This window comes from Drosophila sulfurigaster, chromosome 2R (assembly GCF_023558435.1).
Source record: "Drosophila sulfurigaster albostrigata strain 15112-1811.04 chromosome 2R, ASM2355843v2, whole genome shotgun sequence".
Taxonomy (NCBI): Eukaryota; Metazoa; Arthropoda; class Insecta; order Diptera; family Drosophilidae; genus Drosophila; species Drosophila sulfurigaster.
The window spans coordinates 22887166-22911024 of NC_084882.1; the positions used below are offsets into that span (position 1 = coordinate 22887166).

Below are 23859 nucleotides of genomic sequence, written 5' to 3' on the forward strand. Positions count from 1 at the left end.
AGCATCGCTGTTGATTTGTTAACACTAACCGCGTCCCCCCGCTCCACCCAACTCAGTAATAGTATAACAGAAAGAGAAACCCCACATATTTTTTATATATATACATATACTATATACGATAGGAATTTAGATGTAATAAATTATATGAATGAGAACATGTATATTGTAATTGTGCAATAAACAACAACAAAATTCTACTGACATAACTGAAAATTGCTATTTGTTTTTTATTTTATAACATTTTGAACAGTAAAAAATAAAGGCCGCTGCTAATACATAAAATTGCAACTAAGCGAATTAATTTCGCAGTCAAGAGAAGAGTAACTGCCTGAGTATACCTAACTACCGCTAGTCTCCGCTGCTTTACTGATGCATCATAATGGTATTTGGCACTTGACACAGCACTATGGGGCATTGCCCACTTTAGCTGGCATTTAATATTACGAGTAAACCATAAGAGATTTTTTACTGCAGTTTTAACACCAATATGTATGTTACTTATGTTTCAGAATTCGACACGCCCATTACAATTTTTCCCCGCCCCTTCCGCCGGAATTAAGAATTGATAAGAAGATTAAGAATTGATAACACTACAACATACAGTTGAAGTTATTGCTCATTTATGCTAACTTCATTTTCAAAATCCTTTCCAAAGTTGAAATTTGTTCTTCATACTTTGAGAATGCAACAAGGGCGTTTTTTCGAAAACAAGCAATATATCGGGCATATCCTTCCGAATTTTCAAAGCACACATAGGATCGCAAGGACGAACTATGTCGGCTCTGTCCGCTATGTCCGCTATGTCCGCTATGTCCGCTCTGTCCGCTCTCTCCGCTTTGTCCGCTATGTCCGCTCTGTCCGCTATGTCCGCTATGTCCGCTCTGTCCGCTCTGTCCGCTCTCTCCGCTGTGTCCGCTATGACCGCTTTGTCCGCTTTGTCCGCTATGTCCGCTGTGTCCGCTATGTCCGCTCTGTCCGCTATGTCCGTTCTGTCCGCTTTGTCCGCTATGTCCGCTCTGTCCGCTTTGTGTCCGCTCTGTCCGCTCTGTCCGCTATGTCCGCTCTGTCCGCTATGTCCGCTATGTCCGCTCTGTCCGCTATGTCCGCTTTGTCCGCTATGTCCGCTATGTCCGCTCTGTCCGCTATGTCCGCTGTGTCCGCTATGTCCGCTTTGTCCGCTATGTCCGCTCTGTCCGCTATGTCCGCTGTGTCCGCTATGTCCACTCTGTCCGCTCTGTCCGCTATGTCCTCTATGTCCGCTATGTCCGCTCAGTCCGCTATGTCCGCTGTGTCCGCTCTGTTTGTTTTGCCTGAATCTGAAAAAAATTAATATTATGGAGTTAGTATTATCAAATTTTTACACCAATATGTACTTACGTTTCAGGATTCGACACGCCCCTTATAATTTTTCCTCGCCGCCCTCAAAATTTTGAAAAAAGCAATTTTAGAGAAAAAGACCTCATTCCTGGTAGACATAATATAAATCCTAGCCCGGATGTGCTAGAATCAAAAACATGGAAGTTATTCACAAAACATTGCGTCAGACGGCTCTTCTCTCTATTTCCTACAGAGCACAAATCGGTGTTGGAAAACGTGAGACTATCTAAAAAAAATGGGAATTGCGCCAATTGTGCGGAAAAATGCAGAAAAAGACTGCTATTGACGGATTAAGAATTGATAACACTACAACATACAGTTGAAGTTATTGCTCACTTATGCTAACTTTATTTTCAAAATCCTTTCCAAAGTTGAAATTTGTTCTTCATACTTTGAGAATGCAACAAGGGCGTTTTTTCGAAAACAAGCAATATATCGGGCATATCCTTCCGAATTTTCAAAGCACACATAGGATCGCAAGGACGAACTATGTCCGCTCTGTCCGCTCTGTCCGCTATGTCCGCGCTTTCCGCTATGTCCGCTGTGTCCGCTGTGTCCGCTATGTCCGCTCTGTCCGCTCTGTCCGCTATGTCCGCTATGTCCGCTGTGTCCGCTATGTCCGCTATGTCCGCTATGTCCGCTATGTCCGCTATGTCCGCTGTGTCCGCTGTGTCCGCTGTGTCCGCTATGTCCGCTCTGTCCGCTATGTCCGTTCTGTCCGCTTTGTCCGCTATGTCCGCTCTGTCCGCTATGTCTGCTATGTCCGCTCTGTCCGCTTTGTCCGCTCTGTCCGCTATGTCCGCGCTTTCCGCTATGTCCGCTGTGTCCGCTATGTCCGCTCTGTCCGCTCTGTCCGCTATGTCCGCTCTGTCCGCTATATCCGCTTTGTCCGCTCTGTCCGCTATGTCCGCTATGTCCGCTATGTCCGCTCTGTCCGCTATGTCCGCTGTGTCCGCTATGTCCGCTCTGTCCGCTATGTCCGCTCTGTCCGCTCTGTCCGCTATGTCCGCTGTGTCCGCTATGTCCACTCTGTCCGCTCTGTCCGCTATGTCCTCTATGTCCGCTATGTCCGCTCTGTCCGCTATGTCCGCTGTGTCCGCTCTTTTTGTTTTGCCTGAATCTGAAAAAATTTAATATTGTGGAGTTAGTATTATCAAACTTTTACACCAATATGTACTTACGTTTCAGGATTCGACACGCCCATTATAATTTTTCCTCGCCGCCCTCAAAATTTTGAAAAAAAGCAATTTTAGAGAAAAAGACCTCATTCTTGGTAGACATAATATAAATCCTAGCCCGGATGTGCTAGAATCAAAAACATGGAAGTTATTCACAAAACATTGCGTCAGACGGCTCTTCTCTCTATTTCCTACAGAGCACAAATCGGTGTTGGAAAACGTGAGACTATCTAAAAAAAATGGGAATTGCGCCAATTGTGCGGAAAAATGCAGAAAAAGACTGCTATTGACGGATTAAGAATTGATAACACTACAACATACAGTTGAAGTTATTGCTCACTTATGCTAACTTTATTTTCAAAATCCTTTCCAAAGTTGAAATTTGTTCTTCATACTTTAAAGATGCAACAAGGGCGTTTTTTCGAAAGCAAGCAATATCTCGGGCATATCCTTCCGAATTTTCAAAGCACACATAGGAGCGCAAGGACGAACTCTATCGATCAAGATCACCAAAATGTCGGGTCATCTAAGATCTCAACATTTGTAATTTTTGTCGCCAGTCCGCTATGTCCGCATTGTCCGCTATGTCCGCTATGTCCGCTATGTCTGTCTTGTCTGTGATTTGTGAATCACAATTGTGATCTACAATATATAACTGTTTACGTAGTGATGGACCTTACATTAGCGTATACATATGTACATATTTTCTCAATTGACACGATACTACGAAAATCGACTGTATGCGATTTTTTCCAGTGCTAGTCGTGGTACAATTTCTAACTGAAACAAAATTTGTGTATGGTGGAACAGAGCCATTTGTTAAAATAATATGTGTGAACATAAAATTTTATGAGAAATTTAAATACTAGACCAGGCATATTGAAAATGTACCAAAATGAAAAAAAGTGATCCAATGTACCAACGCATAAAAAATGTACCCGTTTTGGTGCATTTGTACCAAAAGTGGCAACCGTGCCCATAGTGCACAGTTACATGCGTGTGTATCTCTTTCAATAGTGGTAGTAATAACAGTCATCCTGAAAATATGCAACATTTTATAATGAAGCAGCAGCGCACTGTAGCGCCATCTAACGCAAGGTAGAAGAGTTTTGAGAAACACAAATCGACCAAAAGTTTGCTATAAATAAATTGTTTTAAAAAACCATTGTCAACTAACACATTCCTTAAGAGAAAACTAAAAAATAATACAGTCAGTATACGACTAAGTTGACTCGACCTTAAGTTGATGCCATGATTATCTTAGTACTCATTTATTCTTCATTTCTAAGATTTCGTTATATAAATGAAAGTTAGTTTGTTGTACTTTAACATAAACTTTATTCACATAAAAAATAAATAATTATTACATTTGACATGTAGCTTTGCACAAGCTTTGCATAAAATCGCAACGGCCGCCCATATTCATATTTTGCGTAGTTTCTTCGCCTTCTTCAGCTGTCCTCTGGTGTTTGTGTATGTTTATCAATATGCTTATGCCTTAAGGTGCGTATTTACAGAGATGTTGCAGGAAGGCTTAATTAAGTGGCAGAAGTTACAATATAGAACGCCTGACATCCGGCCGGACAGGATTGGTTGAGAGAGTTGAGTGCTGGTGATGTGGTATGTTGGATGTGCATAGATATTTTTGGGAGTTGAGGATGTTGTTGGATACTGGCTCAGAAGATGGTGGAGTTTGGTGCTTAGAAGTTGGTGGTGGTTGGTGGTGCAGTTGCGGTTGTTGGTGCTCAAAAGGCGCCATTGAAGTGCAGATTTTGTGATGCAAATTGCGGTATGCCATGGTTGAGAGCTAAAACTTTACTAATTACTTTCAATTCTTCAAAATTTCTTAAACTGTTAAATTGACTTAAATGATTAGTGGGTCTAGTTAGTCTATGGTTTGCATTACCTGAGCTTACGCTGTTCGCACCCGTTGCTGCCGTTGAGGATGTTGTCTGCTGCAACAGTTGCTGCTGTTGTTGCTGTTGCTGCTGCTGCTGTTGATATTGCTGCGCATTTTGCTGCAATCGGCTGCTTAGCTGAGGCGTCAAATGCTGTCTATAGAAATTTTGATTGTCCAGAGTGTTTTGTTGGCTGACAATGGTGGTGGCAAATGAGTTACTTGGATGGATCTCAACATTGGCATTATTTAGGCCAAAGTTTCCAGTGCCCGATTCCTGACGAAATAGACGCGATCGATGCTGTTGCTGATGCTGTTGTTGCTGCTGTTGCTCTTGCTGGCGCTGATAGAGCGCATTAGTAACATAGCTAGGCAAAAGCAATGGCTGCTGCTGCTGCTGTGGCTGTTGCTGCTGATGTTGCTGCTGAAATTGTTGGTAATTATTTTGGGGCAGGGCTTGCAAGAGCGACGCCTCCGCGGGCGCAAAGTTGAACTGATTGTTGTTACTGCTGCCGCTGGCAATGCTATTGGTATTTTGTGCATTGCTGACAGCGTTTTCCGCTGTTTTTTGTTGCAAATTTTGCTGCAAATTTTGGAAAATTTGTTGCACTGCATTCGTTGGTGTTGGCAATTTCTGATAGTTGTTGTTGTTGTTGTTATTGTTATTCGTGTTGCCATTAACGTTGTGTAGGGCAAATTTATGAGCCGAAACGGCATCCCGCTGCGGCAATTGCTGCTCAATTGGATATGTGGGATAGATAATGGTCTTTGTGTGTGTACTGGGTATAAATTCGACTGAAGGTCTGATCGAATAACCCGGCGAAGGAGGCTGCAACGTTTGTATTGCCTCCAGTGATGCATGCTGCAATTGTTGCTGTTGCTGCTGTTGTTGTTGCTGAATTTGTTGAAGCGACTGTTGCTGCTGCTGCTGCTGGAGTGGCTGCAACGTGCTCGATTGTGCAAGTGGCGAGGTTTGGTAACGACTTTGACTCTGCTCCTCCAGCAGCTGCAGTTGTCGCAAGATCAATGCCTGTTGCTGCTGTGCCTGCAACTTCAACTGATAGATCTGCTGTTCCAATGCTCGCTGTCGCTCAATAATGTAGTTATTCACGCTGGGCGGCGCCTGCACAGTCAGACTAGGACTCTGCAGTGGCTCCTGGAAAAGCGAAAGATTAATTGCTTGTCATACACTCAACAGTTGGCTTACCTTTATGTAGTTGTTCGTTGTGCTGCTGCTGCTGATGAATGCCGGTGTTGTGGAATAGCTGGCATGGCTGATGCTCGTCTGAGTGGTGCTAGTTGTGCTGGTTGGACTCTGCGTTGTAAGTGGCGGTGCCGACAACTCTGACTCCAACACATTCAGCTTGGTGATAGTGGGTCCAACATGGGGCAAAGGCAGTGCTAGCTGTTGTTGCTGGAAACTGTGCTCGCCCTGCAACAGCGGACGAAACTTCTGTGCTGTGCCACGTTCATCGAGATCGACAGTGAAAGCGGTAACCAGTGGAGCCTCTTGTATGCGTATGTCCTGCTTGTCAACCAGCTCAATGTTCTCGCCATCCTCGTTGTGAGTGGGACGTGGAGTGGTTGTCGTTGTGGTTGTTGTTGTCGTCGTGGTGCGACGTTTTGTGGTGCGTGGACGTGGCGTTGTGGTCGTTGTTGTTGTGCTTGTTGTTGTTGGCGTGGCTGTTGTCGTCGCCTTTTTGACATTACGTATCTCGAACTTGATCTCGTTGCTGCCATCGTGAGCGATCTCATTGCTGCCCAACGAGCTGTCCACACTTCGTGTCAGTTGTCGCGAATCTGGACCTGAACTTGCGTCCGCTTTTGACTCGAGATTGAGTGCGGCATCAGCTGCAGTCTGCTTACGTACCGTCGTTGTCTTCTTCCACAGCTTAGAGCGATCAATGAACGAGGAGAGTAACTGCTCCTGTGCGTTGCGCTCATCGAAAGTTGCCGTATAGAATTGCACAGTGGGCACCACAGTCTCTGCGGCGTTTGTGCTCTCCTCCAAGATCTCTTCGCGCTCGCGGTGTGAGGGTTGTGTGGTACTCTTTATCGGAGGCACAGTGCTCACTAGTTCGTCTGGCTCTTCGCCAGCATTTGCTGAATTGGCCTCTTCTCGCTCCAGCTTATCGATGGCTCGCAGCAGCGCTTGACGTACCGAAAAGTCCAGCTTCTGTATTGCCTCACGTGGTATAATCTCATTGCTTTCGGTGCTCACATTCTCTGCACCTGCTGTGGCTGCCTCATCCTCGGCGGTTGCTAATTGGAGCATGAGTGCGGCCAACAGCAGTGCCACCAACAACGCCCAGGGCACCGTGTTGAAACATCTCTGTGGATGGGAGAGAAGAAGGCAAAGCGTAGAGTTAATATCAAAACAAACATTAGGCCTTTAATAATTGGCATTAAAACTGATGACGTTGCTTGTAATTGAGGTGTTTGCCTTGCCTGATGATGACTAAATAATCCCCAACCTCTCCTCTTATCATATGTATGTATGTGACATGCAGTTGCCCGCAGCACGGAAGACTGCGTAGTTCAAGCCTCATTTGAGATAATGGCAAGAGATGCCCCAGGTTATTTTACAACAGCCCTGAGAGGCAGTAAATAGAGCGAGACTTGAATAATCTCTCAATCTTTGAAGCTTTGCTCTGCTTATTAAAACAGGTAGCACTAATTGTTGCTAAATGTTGTTTGCTGTGCCAAGTAGACTTTTCAGACAGTTGAAGAGGGTTCAAAAAGGTAAACACAAATTAAAAGCAAATGCATAGTAGGAAATTAAAATTGAGAGTGGATCTAGGTATTGATAAATACATAATTAGTCTTTTGATAAATGGCAAATCAAAAATATAATTTGGTTTATATTATATAACTGAAATATATTCATTCTACTTAAATTCATGCTCATTTTATAAAGTATATAAAGTTTGTAACTAAAAGCACTTTCATTTAAAATGATTTCCACACTGCCTTAAATTCAACTGATTGCTGCTGTATTTAAAATGCTGATTAGTTTACCATCTATGACCCCAACTAATCTTAAAGGCAACACCAAAGTTGCTGCCCCACGTTCAATGAAATGCTTTACTCTGTGGCTGCAATGTATGGTATGGTAATGCTTAGGATCGTTAATCTGTGCATGTTCATCTTTCCGGCATTTGAAAAGACGGCAAATCATAACGCATTATGCCTTGTAACCTGCCAACTGGAGAGCGTGGTTTGTTGCTATTACTTTGTGGAATGTGCGATGTTGTATGCTGAATACTGAATGCTGAATGTTGCGTTGCTTTTTTGCACAATTTGCGATTTTCAACAGCTTGACGATTGATTTCAGTCCCTGGCTCTGACTACAAGTCCAATTGCAGCCCGAACTCTGTCTGAAAAGTCTGCGGCTTGGAAATTTTTTTTTATAAATTGGCTGGCAACGCTTGTTTGGCTGTTGCTGAAAGTTTAGTCTAATTGTTGGCTCAACAAGTGGTGCTGTGATCCACAGCAATCATGGCCAGGCCAAAGCAAACTTATCTGGCCACCTGTTGCACTCGACGACGAGCCTTTGCATTAGCCTGGTCTAAACACATTTAGCATTGGGGTTGCAGCACAGGATTTTGCAGTCACGTTTCTGCCACTTGGCACTCTGCCTATTTTTTTCGGTTTTATACAATTGTTGCCCGATTTGGCTGCGCATTCATTTCGATTTAAGAGCACTCAAATTATTTCGTCAACAATGCGGAATGAAATGCCAAAATTAGCTCGTTATACTTGCATCAAACTGGTTACGAATGCAGATTATCCTTAATAGGATCTGGCTTATGAGCTGCGACATTTTAGACATTATGTGAAACTATCCAATTATTTTATTAACAATTTCGAATGGATATCGTTAATGGGATCTGGCTTATGAGTAGTATGTAAAACTATCCATATATTATTCAATCAGCTTGTCAACAATGTCCATCGCAGATTATCCTTAATAGGATCTGGCCTATGAGCTGTGACTTTTTGTACGGTATGTAAAACTATCCATTCATTATATCATCAGCTCGTCAGCAATTTGCTCTGCCTGATTAGAGTCAACTTTCTATCTATTGTGTTGTACATTGCTTTAAACGAGATGCCTGCCAGCATCCACTGCAATATCAATCAAATTTTAAATTTCAACATGACTTTGCCATTTACACACAATAGCACACAATAATAACAATAATTTTCCAGATTTTAACGAAAGTGTTTGTACCTTTCGCTCCTCCCCCAAATCGAAGCGCAAACGCAACGCAAGGCTAAGGTTCAAGTTCTGCAAAAGGCCAAAAAGAGGAGAAAACTTGAAAGCCAAACAACTGCCCTCAAAGTTATGCCAACCTCGATGGAGATACAATATTGCATGGGAAATAAATATTACTCGTTGTTTTACTACTTGCCGCTCTGCCACAAATTTATTACCATCTTTCAGCCGGTTGCTTGATTCGCCTTTTTTTCATTTGTTTTCGTTTTTCTTTTTTTTGCGCGCGCGTTGTTGGTCAAATAAAAAGCCGCAAAATCAATAGTTTCACTATGGAAATCATCGCTGGCCACAAGTCTCAAGTCTATCCAGTCATTCAGTTGCCTGTCTGTTGCCTCTTCTTCGCTAATCAAGTTACCTGCTTGACTTGGCTTTATGTTGCCTGACCAGCCCAGCCCATCCCATGGCAGCCCAACAACTTGCATGTCTCTAACTCAAAAATGGTAATCATCATAAATTGTAATGCTCATGTTGAGCCAGTGGGAAATCTAACGGCTATATTACGTCTTAAATTTAAACGTGTGGGCTATCCCCAAAGTAAGATAGTATTTTCTTTGCCATGTTTTCATTAGCTGTTTTTTCCACAGTGGAAATATTTGAAATGCTTGCGGAAGCATAACGTTTATAAAGGCCTATATTTCCTCTTCATTTGCTCAACTCATTGGATATGAGTTGAAAAACCAAAGTTCAGAGAAAAATAATAAAGTGCTGAAGACAACAATAATCATTAAAGTTAGATCACATCAATATAAAGTTATAAAAAAAAAATTTACGACATTTGCACTGCAAATAAAAAATCATATTTATGCTTTTCCAAATCAAATCAACGAGATTATCTCATTTTTTGAATGTTTTTAATTCCATTCGCGTGATACACTAACATTCAACTATTGAATAAAATGCTCAATAAATTTTTTTGTATAATTACTCTTCATTTATAAGAGTTCCGCAAGCGGTGCCACAAGAGCAGCGGCAACTTGTGGCAAAGTGTAATAATGAATTAACAATAGAGCGAACGTCAATAAATTAGCAATAAATCAATGATTCAATTCACAAAAGCTCAGTTGTCTATATTGTTTTATTGTTCATTATGTGGGTTGAAGTTGTTGTTGCTGTTTATTTTTGTGTGTTTTTTTCGCATTTTACACTTTATAAACTCAAGCGGCGAAAGAAGCTAACATTAAAGCCAAAAAAAAGAGGCGAATGAGTGAAAAGTACGTCTCTTGGCTTACATAACAGCAACTTGGCCAAATTGAAACTTCACTTTCTGTAGGTCCCATTCATGTGTACAACTGACGACTGGGTTACCCAGTTCCATTCAAAAACAAAAACAACAACAACAAAAATATGGCACATCATACAGAGACGTTCAAAAATATCTTATGTGGCAGTAATTCGAACTGACTTGCAGGGGGGGAATCTTACGCTTTGGACTCTCGCTGATTAATTTCACGCCTGCTGATCGCCACTCGACGTCTATCGCCATCTCGCATTTTGCATTTGAACAGCTGCATATTGTATTCATATTGCATTTATGCACCTTTTGCATTTTGGGCACGATTGCTTAAGCCTGGACACTGACCAGAGGCATCCACAATCCACAATCTGCAATCCACGCACTATTAAGCAGCTGCCGCCATGCCAGCTGGAGCTGGGATATCTCTCTGTGAAGTAACAGAAACCAAACCGGCTGGCTCAATAGCTTGGTGTGAGCTATAAGCTGTTTATCTGGTAACGCAATCTTCGACCAATAGCGAATGCCCAATTGGCAGATGTCTCTTTTGCAAATTTGTTGCCTATGTTTATGTTTTATGTAGGCCAGCATAAATATTAATATTCGTCTTATTTTGTAAGCGTCGTTAAATCAATGTCATAAAATGCAACCAAACGGCCATAAAAATTGCCATAAACAGCAATCATGTGACTTGTACACACCCAATAATGCGATTTTAATAATTGTAATCTAATAAATTGCTAAATACATCAAACGTATGTATTATACGTTCTCTACTTTGATTTCCTGCCAGTTCGATGTTGATATCGATTGTCGGTTGCTCAATAAATTTGTTACAGTATTTTATGAGCATTTAACTGCCTTTGTTGCTACCATGTTTTGTTTGTCGAAACCAAAGCGCACCCCAATAAAATGCCACATAATGGAGTGTGTGTGTGCGTGTGTGCGCACCTGTCCCCACCCATAGTAGTATCTATAACAAGCTCAGGGGGATTTGCATAATTTCACACTAAAAAACTGAAGCTGAGACGAGGTTGATGCGCCCCTTTCCACTTCCTCTGTTGTGAGCAATCTTTCGGGCCTAAGATCATATTTGTTTTGACATGCATTCGAGCTTTTGATTGGCGTTGATGTGCGATCGATGTGTGTGTGTGTGCATGTATTGGGTAATCGGTTTATCGATATGCGATCTATTCATATTCATTGCTTGTTACAATTCATTTAGCATCCATTATGCTGCCTTCATTTGCATATTTATGTGCATTTAATTGAGTTTTGGTTTCGTTTTGCTCAGATTCGAATGGATCGATGCATGGCTATGGCTTTAGCTATGGCTCATCATTTCTGCCACTCTGCTCGTATTGTTTTTATGTTAAGTACCTAACGAGATGATAGACAAAGCATCGCTTTTGTTAATTGGACAGAGGTCAGTTTTTGGGTTGTTGATAGACCGATAACGAGCTGAAGTTCAAGTTGAACCTTGTCACATTTGACATGTTTTCAAAAAATTGAATATGAATAATCTGCACAACAAGTGGATTGATAATGCTTTAATCAAATTTGCTCATCGATAACGCTGGCTATAAAAACTGGAAATTTGATAGTGAAAATCTCCAAAATCATAACCTGCCTCAACGATTGGCAAACGCGAATTTTATGCCATTTATTTATCCGCACAGCATTTCATAATCATAATGAAATAAAAAGAAAAATAGAAATAATAGAAATACTAAAAAAAAAATCATACAAAATTACCAATGGGCGCGTATTACAATAAATTTTCAAAGAGAGAAAAAACACACACAAACAAGTTGTATTAGCTTTTTGTTGTTGCTTTTGAATATTTTTTTTCTTAGTTTTTTTTGCGCCAGGCAAAACTCGCGTAATGGGCTGCCCATTGTTTGCACATCTTCGAGGAGGCCGTTGGATGATCAACAGTTGGAGGAGGCAAATCTTTTCTTTCATTTCGCTATCGCTATCGCTGTCGTTGTCGCTGCTGTAGTTGCTGTTGTTGTTGTTGAAGTTTTTTGTTTTTGCTATTTGCTGTTTGCTGTTTGCATCTAATGACGCGCTGAGGTAAAAATGCAATGTCAATGGCACTCGGCATCCAGTACTGAGTACTCGGCACATGGGCAATTTCGGTTTCACTTTTATCGACGCTAAAGCATCTGGCTGAAGCAGCAGCAGCAGCCGTCGCAGTCGCTGTCGCAGTCACAGCCACAGCGGCGGCAGATGAAGATGATCGAGTCGACGTCATTTGCCCACCTAAAGTGGTAACTGCTTTTGCTGATGTTGCTGTTGTTTTTGCCCGGCTGCTGCGTTTTTTCATCTTTGGCTGCTGTCACTGCCACTGCCACTGCTGCCGATGCTGATGCTGCTTTGTTTTGCTATATTGTTGCATATTATTATGTATTATGTAAAATCGCTTACATTGTGTGTGCAACGCGGCAGCGACGTCGTGTGCCACTTAAGTTTATTTTGAACGTGTACTTTTGTAGATCTTGGACTTGCTGTTGACCTTTCGGCAATAGTAATGGCCCGCTCGAAAAGCCATCAAAACGTTTAGCGTTATATGAAAGGGTCAGCCAAAACAAAAGACTTAGGCAACGAACTTGCCACCAAATCCTCCATTGTTGCGTGCTCACAATTATTATGCGCTGTACTTATTCAAGATTTATTTACGCGCACTGTCAAATACATTTCAACAAGTACAATTCAAGCTGCAAAGCTGCAACTTTACCGCAAACAATATGGATATGGATGACTTCAGCCTTTGTATTAGGTGTCGCACTCATATTCGAAGCTGAAGTCGAAGCTGGTGTCGATGTCGATGTCGGTGTCGAAGCATGCGCTGTTGTCTCATTATGATTTATGTGCTCTCGACATGTTTGTGTGGAAAAGCGACCTTTTTAGTATGGTAAATTGTTATTTTGACAGTTGCACAATATCGTGCAAAAGCCTGTGCATGGATACAGATCTATGGACACGATACTCTCTCGTACTCAGAGCATGATTGTGCGGGCGTTTCTTAGTTGGCTTAGCTCGTCGTGAATTCAAAACCCAGTACCTTGTGAATGAATGAACGGATCGTGAGTGTGGTGCATGGGGGGCTTTTACTTTTGTTTCATTTCAATTAACATATTTTTTTTGTTTATAAATGTTTGCAAGTAAATAATCGTATGCGCTTCAATGATGATGATATCTTATTATTGAATCACGAATACGAATTCGAATACACTTGCAGCACGAGTACAACCAAGTGTAAAGGGCAATTGCAATTGGTTTGTTTGATGTAGCGACAAATCTCTGGACAGTAGTTTGCTTTGGCAAATGATTTATGTTGCAGATTGCTAGTTTTGGCTGGGAGAAATCTCTCTCGCCAAGGAAGTTTGCCAAATGCAAAAGGCAAACAAAAAAACAGTAAAGAAACCAAAAGACAGGCACATAATCAATTTTAAGCATTGTCAAACTGCAATTATGCAATGGTGAAAAGTGAAATTTTTATTGCATGTCAACAACAACAGCAGCAGCAGCAACAGCAGGCAAACAACAGATGCACACACATCTTTGCGTCTCTTTGCGTTTTGGGACGTCTTCACTGATGACTTGCCGCCTTGTCAGTCGTGGCCAGCCGGATGACTACTCAGTTGGTCAGAGTCGCAGTGGAAAAGCCCAGTGCCAACTCTCAACTTTGCAACAGGTCGAGAAGACAGCAAGTCTTGCATAAGACGAAATTGGATACACCAAAGTCAGTCGCATGCGGGATTGGCATGACATTGTAACGATAATGAAAGTGTCGAATCAAAGAACCAGAAACCAGATATGCAACCTTCACAACATACTAGTTACTTAATTCGGCAAAACTTGATTGGTGCGTAAACTGCTTCATTTAGTTTAATGCCAAGCAAATTACCATTCACTAGCCATAACAACAACAAAAATAACATATCTTATTAATCTGATTCGGATTTATATCCATTTAGCCCTGAGATCAAATTGAATCTAGTGCGTTTTATGATCCTAATCAGCGTAGAGATCGAAATGCATCTGTGATCCAAATGAATCTCATATGTCACTAATTGAATTGTTTTATGGTCGCTACGAAACGAAATCATTAAAAAGCCATTACACAAATGACTATCCATAACATGATTTGCCAAAAAAAAAAACAGAAAACCATAAACATAACATCTAAATATGCATATGTATGTATGATCGATCGATTGATAGACAGTTCATCAAAACTCCCACACTCTTCGGCAGCATGACTTTCAAGGTGCCAATTTTGGGCTTTGCTGAATACGAAATTTTTGCTAATTGATTAACTTTTATTTCTTTTCTTTTGTACAAATTGAATTAGCAAACATTATGTAGACGAGCCTCGGACAACTTTCCAGCGATAATAAAACTTTCTATAGCATAAAGCTAGTCAGTACATGGTTGAGTTTTAAGGGGAATTATTCTTCACTTAACATAGTTGTTTCATCATAAGCACTTACCACAGACATATTTCCTGCTATAATCCAACTGGTTCCTAGAGGTGCCTTACACAATCGCTGTTGTTATCTCAATCAAAAACAAATCAAATGCAAATTAGCTGCTAATGTTGCACAGTTTCATTTATGGTCAGAAATAATCATTTATTTCGTCTTTGTTATTTTTGGTTTTTAAAGCCAAATGCGATTTAACGATTGTTCCCCGTTGCACTTTATTGGCGGCGTGTTAATTTCGATTAATTGCAAAATTTCGAATCGTTTTTTTCAAATTAGCGCACAGTTCACACCACCAAGCTATCAACCGCCGGTCGATAGGTCGATTATTAGATGTATCTCTCGCGTTTGTTTTTTATTTCTTTTTGCTTTTTGTTTGTTTTGTTTTTTGAATTGTATTTGTTTTGGGTGGTTTCTGGGAGGGAGCTGAAGGCGGGCTCAATGCGATCGCTGGCGCGAGCACAAGTAACTGAACAACTGAACCAAACCGTCTGAACGCTCGCTGCAGACTGAAACTGAAGCGCAAGCGTTCAATTTTTGAGGTTTCCCTCGGCTGCCCCAACGGACCAGACCAGGCTGAAGATGCTGCCGCAATGTTGCCGCAGCGTTGGCGTCGCTGCTCGCTGCTCACGGCTTGCTGTCGACGTCGACGTTCGCATCAATGTTGCCAACTGTTGATCACGGTTGTGGCTCTAGCTTTGACTGTTGGCTGTTGGCTGCTGGCGTCGGCCTAATGAATGAAAGCTGCGTTATTTGCAGACATTGTTGTTTTTGTTGCCGTCGTTGTTTTTGTTATTGTTGATGTCTGTTTGCCTGCTTATAATACAAGTGGCCCTTATGGGCTTTTTGAACTTGGCTTTTGAAGTGCAACTATTGCGAATTAAATGCACAGCGCCCCAAAATGATGCAATAATACATTAGTAGTTCTTCCCTAAACTGTTATTCAATTAAGCTTTTCATTTGCATCTTATGCGTGTCTCATTTTGACAACTTGGCAGACGTCGCGTCATTTTGGACACTTTCCAATTCCCAATTCGCATTTGGTTTTGTTTTATGACGCTTTCAAGTTATTTAACAAACCAACGAGCGAGCATCTTCAGTTTTGCGTGGCAATGGCAACGGCAACTGGTTTTGGCCATGCCACAATCCTTGCCTGCAGCGGTCGCTAAAATCTTAATGAGCCACAGCCACAGCCACAACCACAACCACACAACACAACTCAACATAACCACAGTCGCAGTCTCTAGTCGCATAGACAGTCGAAGCTCTGCGCAGCGAAAAAGGCCAGCGGGAACACGCGCCACAGATCTACCTTGATCTGCCACGCTGTCTGTGTCCAGGCTTCAACTTCCGCCTGGCTTCGTTCGTTCGGCTGTCTTCTTGCATTTTCGAACCATTTCGCGGTTAAAATTTGCTCATTTCTTTCAAATTAACGCCATTTGTGCATGCAAATTAGCTTAGCTTTGGAGTACGCACAATGTCCATAGCTGATTTCCGTTTGTTTGCTATTTCCGCTCGACTTCGACTTCGACCTCAATTTTGTTTGCTTTCTCAGATAATTGCTTTCTTCAAAACTGCATTGATGAGCGATCATCATTCATTCAGCATTGATCATCGATTGATCGACGCACTAAGAAACTCAGTAAAAAACGCACTGAACATCGCATGCTCTATGTGTTGTATAGTTGTAAACATTGCCAAGACAGCTATTACCAATGCATATTTGATTTAAACAGCCACAAAGCTGTGAAGCATTTACCTGCCTGACATGTGCAACTCTTCCGCAGTCGACCCCGCCAGGCAGAGGCAGCGACTGACTTTAGAGTCGGTGAAAAGCTTCGACAAGTTACCACATAGTGTTGCAGTTGCCGGCAGACAGCCTCAGCCACATAATATTATTTCGTATTTACGTATTTGCAAAATGTATTGTAAAGGCGCAGCCTGCGCCCAAAAAAGCTAAGCATCCAAGACGAGGCAAAAACACCATTATGCCCCTCGACCAGTCAACTAAACCTGCTTTCTTCGGCGTGACTTTTGATATTTAAACATTGCAGAGACGCCTCTTTCAATGCCTTGCTGTGTGCTGTGAACCCGCTTGCACCCTTTTTCCGTTTGGCAAACGTGTCGTATACGTATCGTGTATGCGTTTCTCTCCTGCTTCATGGCAAATTTTTCAATTTGACTTTTGGCCAAAAGAGGTAAGCGGATAAACGAGCTATTGGCATTTTGTTCATTGAACAAATTTTGATTGTGCCAAATGCCTGATCAGAATCGCCAGGTGATGCACATGACTGCAAACTGTGTGCAACTCGAAATTTTTGTCTACCAGTTTGGCAGCATTTGCAATTACCTTTGATAATTTCTTAATGAAATTTTGTGGTTTGCAGTTTTGTTACATTTTGTAGGAGTTTAAAGTGAACTCATTATCTGCCTGCGAAATCATGTCAATTAACTGTGGTTTCTTTTCATAACTGGCAACTCATTTGCTACATCTAAATTTAGTTTTATCTTATTAAATTTGCCACGCCCTGTAATAACCACTTCCGTTTAGCTGGAACGAGACACGTGTATGCGCATAATCGACTCATCAAACTCAACTCTCAATCACAGTCGCAGTATTATGACATGACCCTGTCCAAACGCCTCAACCAGTCACTCATTCAGGCAGTCGGTGAGGCAGACATTTATGTTTATTAGTGGCAAATTAAACAAGAGATCAAGACAAGACTGGTTGGTAGACTTGGGTCAATAAAATGGCACACCAAAAATAATAAAAATGAATAGCGAAAACAATTGAGAAATTTGTTAAATATATATAAAGTGTATGGATATAAATATAAATATGATATGCAGGTTCGATGTGCATAAAATATAATCGTACGTGAGACAAAGGCCTTTGTGTGCCACGAGTATAAAATAAACATGTCAATAAGAGCGCCAAGCAATAATTTAAAATGCAAATAGAGAAAGAAATAGCAATGGATTCATTGATCTACCCGTTTAAGGTGTGAAATATAGATGGATTGGCCCAGAGGAACATACACCGATCCACACAACAACAGCAACAACTCACAAACATTTGCCAACGCACTTTTTGGTGGCTCATTTGCATTTGCGTATTGGATTTTGGGTTTGCGTTCATCTTTGGAGGTCATCATAATGATCAGATAGATAGACGCACAGACATTTGATACGGATCTTCAGCTACGGTTTGGAAGCTATCGCTGCCAGAGGTTTGTTTTTTTTTTGGGCTTAGGGCTTCGCTTTCAGTTGCTTTGGCAGCGAGCATCAACGAACGAAATGAGTTTTTAAATAAGCTAAATCAATCATTTGACTGCCGCCTAATTGTGCGTCACACTGCGGTCACACCCGCAAGGGCAGATTGGAGATTGAGATTGACTTTTGATGCCCTCCCTCCTTCCTCATTGTCTTCTTGTTAGGGCTACTGACATTAGGTAGGCATTGTCTGACCACATGCATGAACTCCTGTACCATCCATTGAGCGTCCATTGTGTGCAGCTTAATGTCATGCCCAGACATTTTTCTTCATTTCGCTGTCATTTCTCAAGCCGCCTCTGCGCACACTAAAAATTGTTGAAATACCCAAAGAGGGCGCCCGTTGCATAGGGCACTTGGATTTTGATTGAATGACCAAAACACAGAGACAAAAACTTAATTCACTTACACTCATTAAGAAATTGCAGCAATCTTTTTGACAACTTTTAAGAGAGCGAGAACTTATCGATTGTGCAAATCGAATCAATTAATTGAAATCCAATAATTTCAATTTGTTTACACGCATTTATCTTCCGCTCACACCTGAAATAATAATAATCAGGCATATAACAAGCAGTCCATAAACAACAAAATGCTAAGTGGTATCCATTAATTATATGGACGCTGCCCAGCCCAGACCATCCCAGTCTAGCCATGAAATTGACCTGTTTGGTTTTATGTAACAAAGTGTCGATATAGCTGGGGCTAATAAAATCATAAATCTTGTCCATAATTTCGCCTCTACGCTGTCTGTTGCAATCACTTTGCGCACTTTGCTGCACATAATTAAAAACGACAAAAGAGATAGAAAACAAATTTATTTTGTTTTCTTTAACGTTTGGATGATTAACATTTTGTTGGTCCAATCTTTAGTGGGTGATGACTGCATCGAGGCATAGAACGCCCACGTGTGACTGCGTGTGAAAACTCTTAAGCCAGAAACAAAGGTTTACGCTAACGTTTCCTTGCCTTACCTGGGTATATTTATGCTAAGCCGATCTATTGTTATGCTGGCACATCATTTGTCATATATTGTTGGCAGTTCGCAGTCAACTGGCTGATGGACAAGGCCGAGACAGGCTGAGCAATGGATGACAGATTGTTGGGGAATATCGTTTATCGTTTGCTTTTATTAGCTTTGAAAATACACATTGTGAAAACTCTCTACGCATACACACAAATACATATTTATAAAAATCCATACACTATCATATCAAAAAAATTAAAACTAAAATACACATATAGATGAACTCTGTTAATCATATTCTATCAAATCAAGTGCTCTTTAAAGCTGGCTATTGGCGAGATGATTGTCGATGACCACCTGGATAATTCGCATGCAGTCGCGTTGCCTGGCAATTGTATTATCGATCAGCTGCTCGATAAACTGGCTTGCCTTTATGTTCGTATTGGGCGGAATGTCCTGTGTGCAGCTGATGTATTTGTTGAAAATCTCCGTGTTCAGCGATGTGGCCAAATAGCGTTCACTCTCGTCCTGCTGCAATAGTTTATTGAGCACCTGAGCAGCGGATAGCAGTTGTTCCTTGGTTTTGTGATATGCTCGCAGCTCTTGCAAGCTGCCATAATCCGCACTATTCAACTGCACCGACCTATTGCCATCAATGTCCACAGTTCCATCTCCGCCACCGCCAACGCCTCCGCTCTTAATTGCCTTTTTTGTGAGCAACTGGCGTATGTGATATTTGCGTTCCGTCACGAAATTACCCAGCAAATAGCCTGGAAAGCAAAACAAATGACTCATTAGTTCAGTCATCTATATATCGTCGTATAGTATATCCTTGGACCCAGAATCTCTCACCTGAGACGAGCATGAAAAAGCCAATTGTCAAGAGCAGCGAGGCGCAGGTGCGCTTTGATACAAATTCGCGATAGTCACGGCTGCTGTTGGCCCTCACAGCCGTCTCATAGCTGAGTACTTGATGCATATTGAGTTCTCTTTTCTTTTGGTTTTTGTGTGTGCTATTTATGATTTAAATATAACTGGAATTTGTTGAACTTGTTGATGGCATTCTTTGCTGTGGAACATTTTATTGCATCAATTGTACTTTATGTCAAGTCACATTCCAACTTTAATTCTACACTACACAACTGCAAAGAGAAAACGAAATTATGGTATTTACATACATTAAAATTAATCCTAAATATCCACCACTTATGTGCTGTGTTTTATCCCACACCCACTTGAGGAATTTTAATATAAATTCGTGCAAAATTTCTACAGGCGCATATTTGCGATGAAATATTTGACAGACCCTCTCAATAGACATTTAGTGAATTATGGCAAAATTATAATTTCAGCTAGTAAAAGGGTCGCCTACGCACTCTCGTAAATGTCAGCTTAGCGAGGGAAATATGGCAATAAATATTGGCACGTATTTACCGGTTTGATGGCTTAACGTCATACAACTTCAATAAAAATAAATTAGAAAACAACTGTGCAACAAAGGCGTGCGGTGCGTATGTGTAATATGAATATTTTAGGTTAAGCAACTAAAATAAAAGGAAAATTAAAAAATAAATGTTCAACATGACTTAACACTGCGATAAATATTTTAAACGTCATTCAAAGAAGAATATTAATATAACCAAGGGCATACAGTGCGTATGTGCAATATACAATATGTAAATATTTTAAGCGCCACTCACAGAAGAATGTTAATATCCTTAAAGTAGATTTGTAAACAAACTCAAAACTTTCACTTTCGCACAAGTTAAGCTATTTCGCATTCTTTGGAATGAAAATGCCGTAAATGTTTGCTTTTTTTTTCGTTTGTACTATATAGCTCGATGCTCTTCGTTATATGTATATATTACAGAAATAATGTTCTCACTTAATAAATCACATCACATATAAATTAAGCTTAAGAATTAAATTAAAATGGCTTGCGAAACTTTTACTGTTCGTTTATTGCCGTGCGCTTATTATCCTTCGGTTCGGTTTGGTGTGTTCGCCTGGCCACCAAGTTGTGCACTGAGCACCGCATCGAGCCTGGCGTCGGCTTTAATAGTCGACAACGAACCCGAGCGAAATGGTGGTGAGTTTCTCGTTGGAGTGCTCCTGTATAGAGTTGCATTTGTGGGTGAGTCAATGGGCATACTTTTCCCTATTGCCTACGTTTGGGTCAAGTTGAAAAGCGACTTGTGTCGATGTGTCGTTTAAAAATAGAATAGCCGCAATAATTTCATGATTAACGGGCATTTTAACTTTAACACACTTCTGTTTGAAGTCGTGTTGATTTACATGCAGTTGGCAATAGCAAAGGCGCGCTTTAGTTTTACGGTGTTAATCCTCAGTCGGACTTACTTCAAGAATATCATATGAAGCCCGGACATAGCAATCTGATTAGTTAATTCTTCCTACATATATATTTGTATATTTTGCTTTGATGTTGTCGCTTGTTCATTTGGTATTTAAGACACCTCAGTTAATTAAGAAAGTCACGCAACTGAGGAAATAATTACAGCCATGTAAATTGTATGAATTACCCGCATAAAGATAAACTAACAACTACTGAGCAATGTTGACAGCGCGACAAATAGCAGGGTTTCATTTTAAATCAAAGTTAATAAAAGTGCATATAAATAACACTTCGCACTTAACTGCGTATTAAACAATACTCATCGAAGCATTGGCTCACATAAAATCGAAAAATGATAAAACATAGTTAATAGCATGATAAGTTGCATTGTATCTTAAGTCAAAGTCAATAATACTAAAAAATCTTCGCATTTAACATCTTATTAAAGATCGCTCATACGCAGCATTGGCTCATATAAAAACGAAAAATGCCAAGACTATTAAGAAAGACTGTGCGATAATTCGCATTGTTGTATCATAAGCCAAAGTCAATAATAACATATTTACTTCCGTAGCAAAAACCTCTTCGCTTTTAGCAACTGTTTAAACACACATTGCTCATACGCAGCATGGACACATAAAAAACAAAAAGTCGAAAGTAGCTTCATGCCAGTATATTGTAATGGTTGCTGTATTCGTTTGCTAGCAGTGGAGTCAGTGAAAGTGCAACTTGCGCTGAGAAGCAGCAAAACGTCCTCTTCTTGTCAAGGGCTGACAGATACATTTCGCTCGCTTACAAGTGCTTGCTGAAGCGAAAGCCGTGGCAACTTGAGCTACGACCGGGAGCTAGAGCTGTAGTTGGGATGGTATCCTTGTGGAGGCCAATGTTTCATTAAGTGTAGCAGCTTTTACCACGCTCTATGCGCACTGCACACGCAAATGGCCACCTAAGGGGGAGCTACATAGCTGGATACGAGTGCGGACTACTCTTGTACTCTTGCATGCGACTCTTGCGAGTTGTCTGCCGTGCAACAACTGTGCACACGTTGAAAACGATACGCAAGGCATCCAACTACCTGTGCCTGCAACTAGTTTGGCCACACATGGTTTAGAACTTTAGTAGTGCGCTCTTAAGCATTGACATGAATTCCTCGTGTAAGTGTGTAAATACAAAACTGAACATTTTTCTGGTAGATATATTAATGGCACAAACTTTGCACTCAAGTGTGCGATTGCACTTATTATACTTCAACTTACTTCAACAAATATGCACACTAATTAATTCGCATTTAATTAATTCGCATTCGCCCACATTGCACTCACACTCGCTTTCTTACTTCGCATTCGTAACTTTAATTTCAAAATTCCTTTTCGAACTGAGCGCAGAAATGTCATGCGAAGTGCATTGCACTCTGCACTCCACAACTTGAACACGTACGACGCCATTTTTGCTGCCACCCACGGAACGTGTATGTGTGTGTGAAGCACACTCCGATACATATATATCCATATCAAAAGGATGCCCCTTACCGTGTCCCATTCCTGGGAGCAGCGCATTAATTTCCAAGTGCATTGACATAGAAACACGCACTGCGGACGCACAAAAGTAGGCAACGTGCAACATGCACTGCACTCAACAATTGCAACGTGCAACAATTGTTGTTGTTTGTTTATTGTTTTCCATTGGACTTATATAATATAATTTCTAAATAGTAAATAAGGTTTACGCTTCAGTCAATAAACTCTCTTAACTACTTGCATAGTTTGAAAACTTTGAGAGTTTGACCCCACTCTCCATTATTCTGCCAATTATTGCGTGCGACTTGTTGCTGGCATTAATTAAATTCATTTACACAACTTAATTATTACTCTTGCTCTCACAACACTTCCCAGTATCTCCATGAGAAATGAGGGCTTTAAGCTTTAGAGCTGTACGATAGCTTTCAACAAAAGCTTTTGTTTTGTCGCAACTGTCATACGCACAAGCTTGGTAGTCAACTCTAACAACTGTTATACGAGCATAATACGATACAATACGATAGCTTAGCAATACCTCAACAACTGTTGAACTTTTTTGGATTTTACTGTTTCTATGGTAAACTATTCAATATACAATATATGAATGTGTTTTACATTTATTAATGCACCAATTATGACATTTTACAAATATTTGAATTATTATTATAATACAACTCCAAAATCAAATTTTTATTTAAAAAGCACTCGTCTTCAGTTTGAGTCCAAAAGAGGCAATGTTTTTTTTAATGTATTTACATACAATTAAAACGAAGTGTGTTTAGGCTTAGGCTTATGTGAAAGAACAAATTTACAAGTAAGAAATCTACAGTTGCTCAACTGCAAAATACCTGCAGCCCATTTTATGTGGTTGAAAAAATTGTTTTGAAATACTCAATAAATTGACTAAGAACATATTGCAAAAAAAGAAAAGTTAAGCTTTTTTATGATTTTTAATTTTGTGAAAAAATATCTTGATACGGTTATCATTTAAGAAACGAAATGAAATTATAATTAAAAGTTGAATACTTCCTTCTTTTTTTAATGCTGCTTCGTCTTCATTTGCTCGTTAAGCTTTTTAGCTTTGTAGTTGGCATCGATTGTTCAGATATAGTCGTATGCGCATATCACATTTTAGTGAACGAGTCGCCGTTGTCTTCTAGGGCTTCCCAAATCGAAATTCGAACATAATTTGTCTCACATTTTTGCATTGTTTCCTTGCATTCTTCACGTGTGCTGCGAGTACGAGCCACATATGGATTTGTTCTATTCGCTTTCTTTTACAATCAGAGAACTG

General features: G+C 40.6%; 2 protein-coding genes across 3 annotated transcripts; both read right to left on the reverse strand.

Moving 5' to 3' along the window:
- Positions 1-3865: 3865 nt before the first annotated feature.
- On the reverse strand, positions 3866-14967 carry LOC133838380 (GATA zinc finger domain-containing protein 10). Its single transcript, XM_062269453.1, has 4 exons — positions 14462-14967; positions 5660-6784; positions 4462-5608; positions 3866-4362 (listed from the first exon to the last, which is right to left on the reverse strand). The coding sequence occupies exons 1-4, from the start codon at positions 14468-14470 to the stop codon at positions 4301-4303; spliced, it is 2343 nt and encodes a 780-aa protein (XP_062125437.1). The 5' UTR covers positions 14471-14967; the 3' UTR covers positions 3866-4300.
- A 3871-nt stretch (positions 14968-18838) lies between these two features.
- LOC133838687 (uncharacterized) lies at positions 18839-20720 on the reverse strand. Of its 2 annotated transcripts, none has more exons than XM_062269870.1 (3): positions 20396-20720; positions 19548-19837; positions 18839-19465 (listed from the first exon to the last, which is right to left on the reverse strand). In XM_062269870.1, exons 2-3 carry the CDS (start codon positions 19672-19674, stop codon positions 19014-19016), a joined length of 579 nt encoding a protein of 192 aa, XP_062125854.1. In that variant the 5' UTR covers positions 19675-19837; positions 20396-20720; the 3' UTR covers positions 18839-19013. The 2 variants fall into 2 exon arrangements, with proteins under 2 accessions (XP_062125854.1, XP_062125855.1); XM_062269871.1 differs by having other exon boundaries at positions 20648-20702.
- Positions 20721-23859: the final 3139 nt, after the last annotated feature.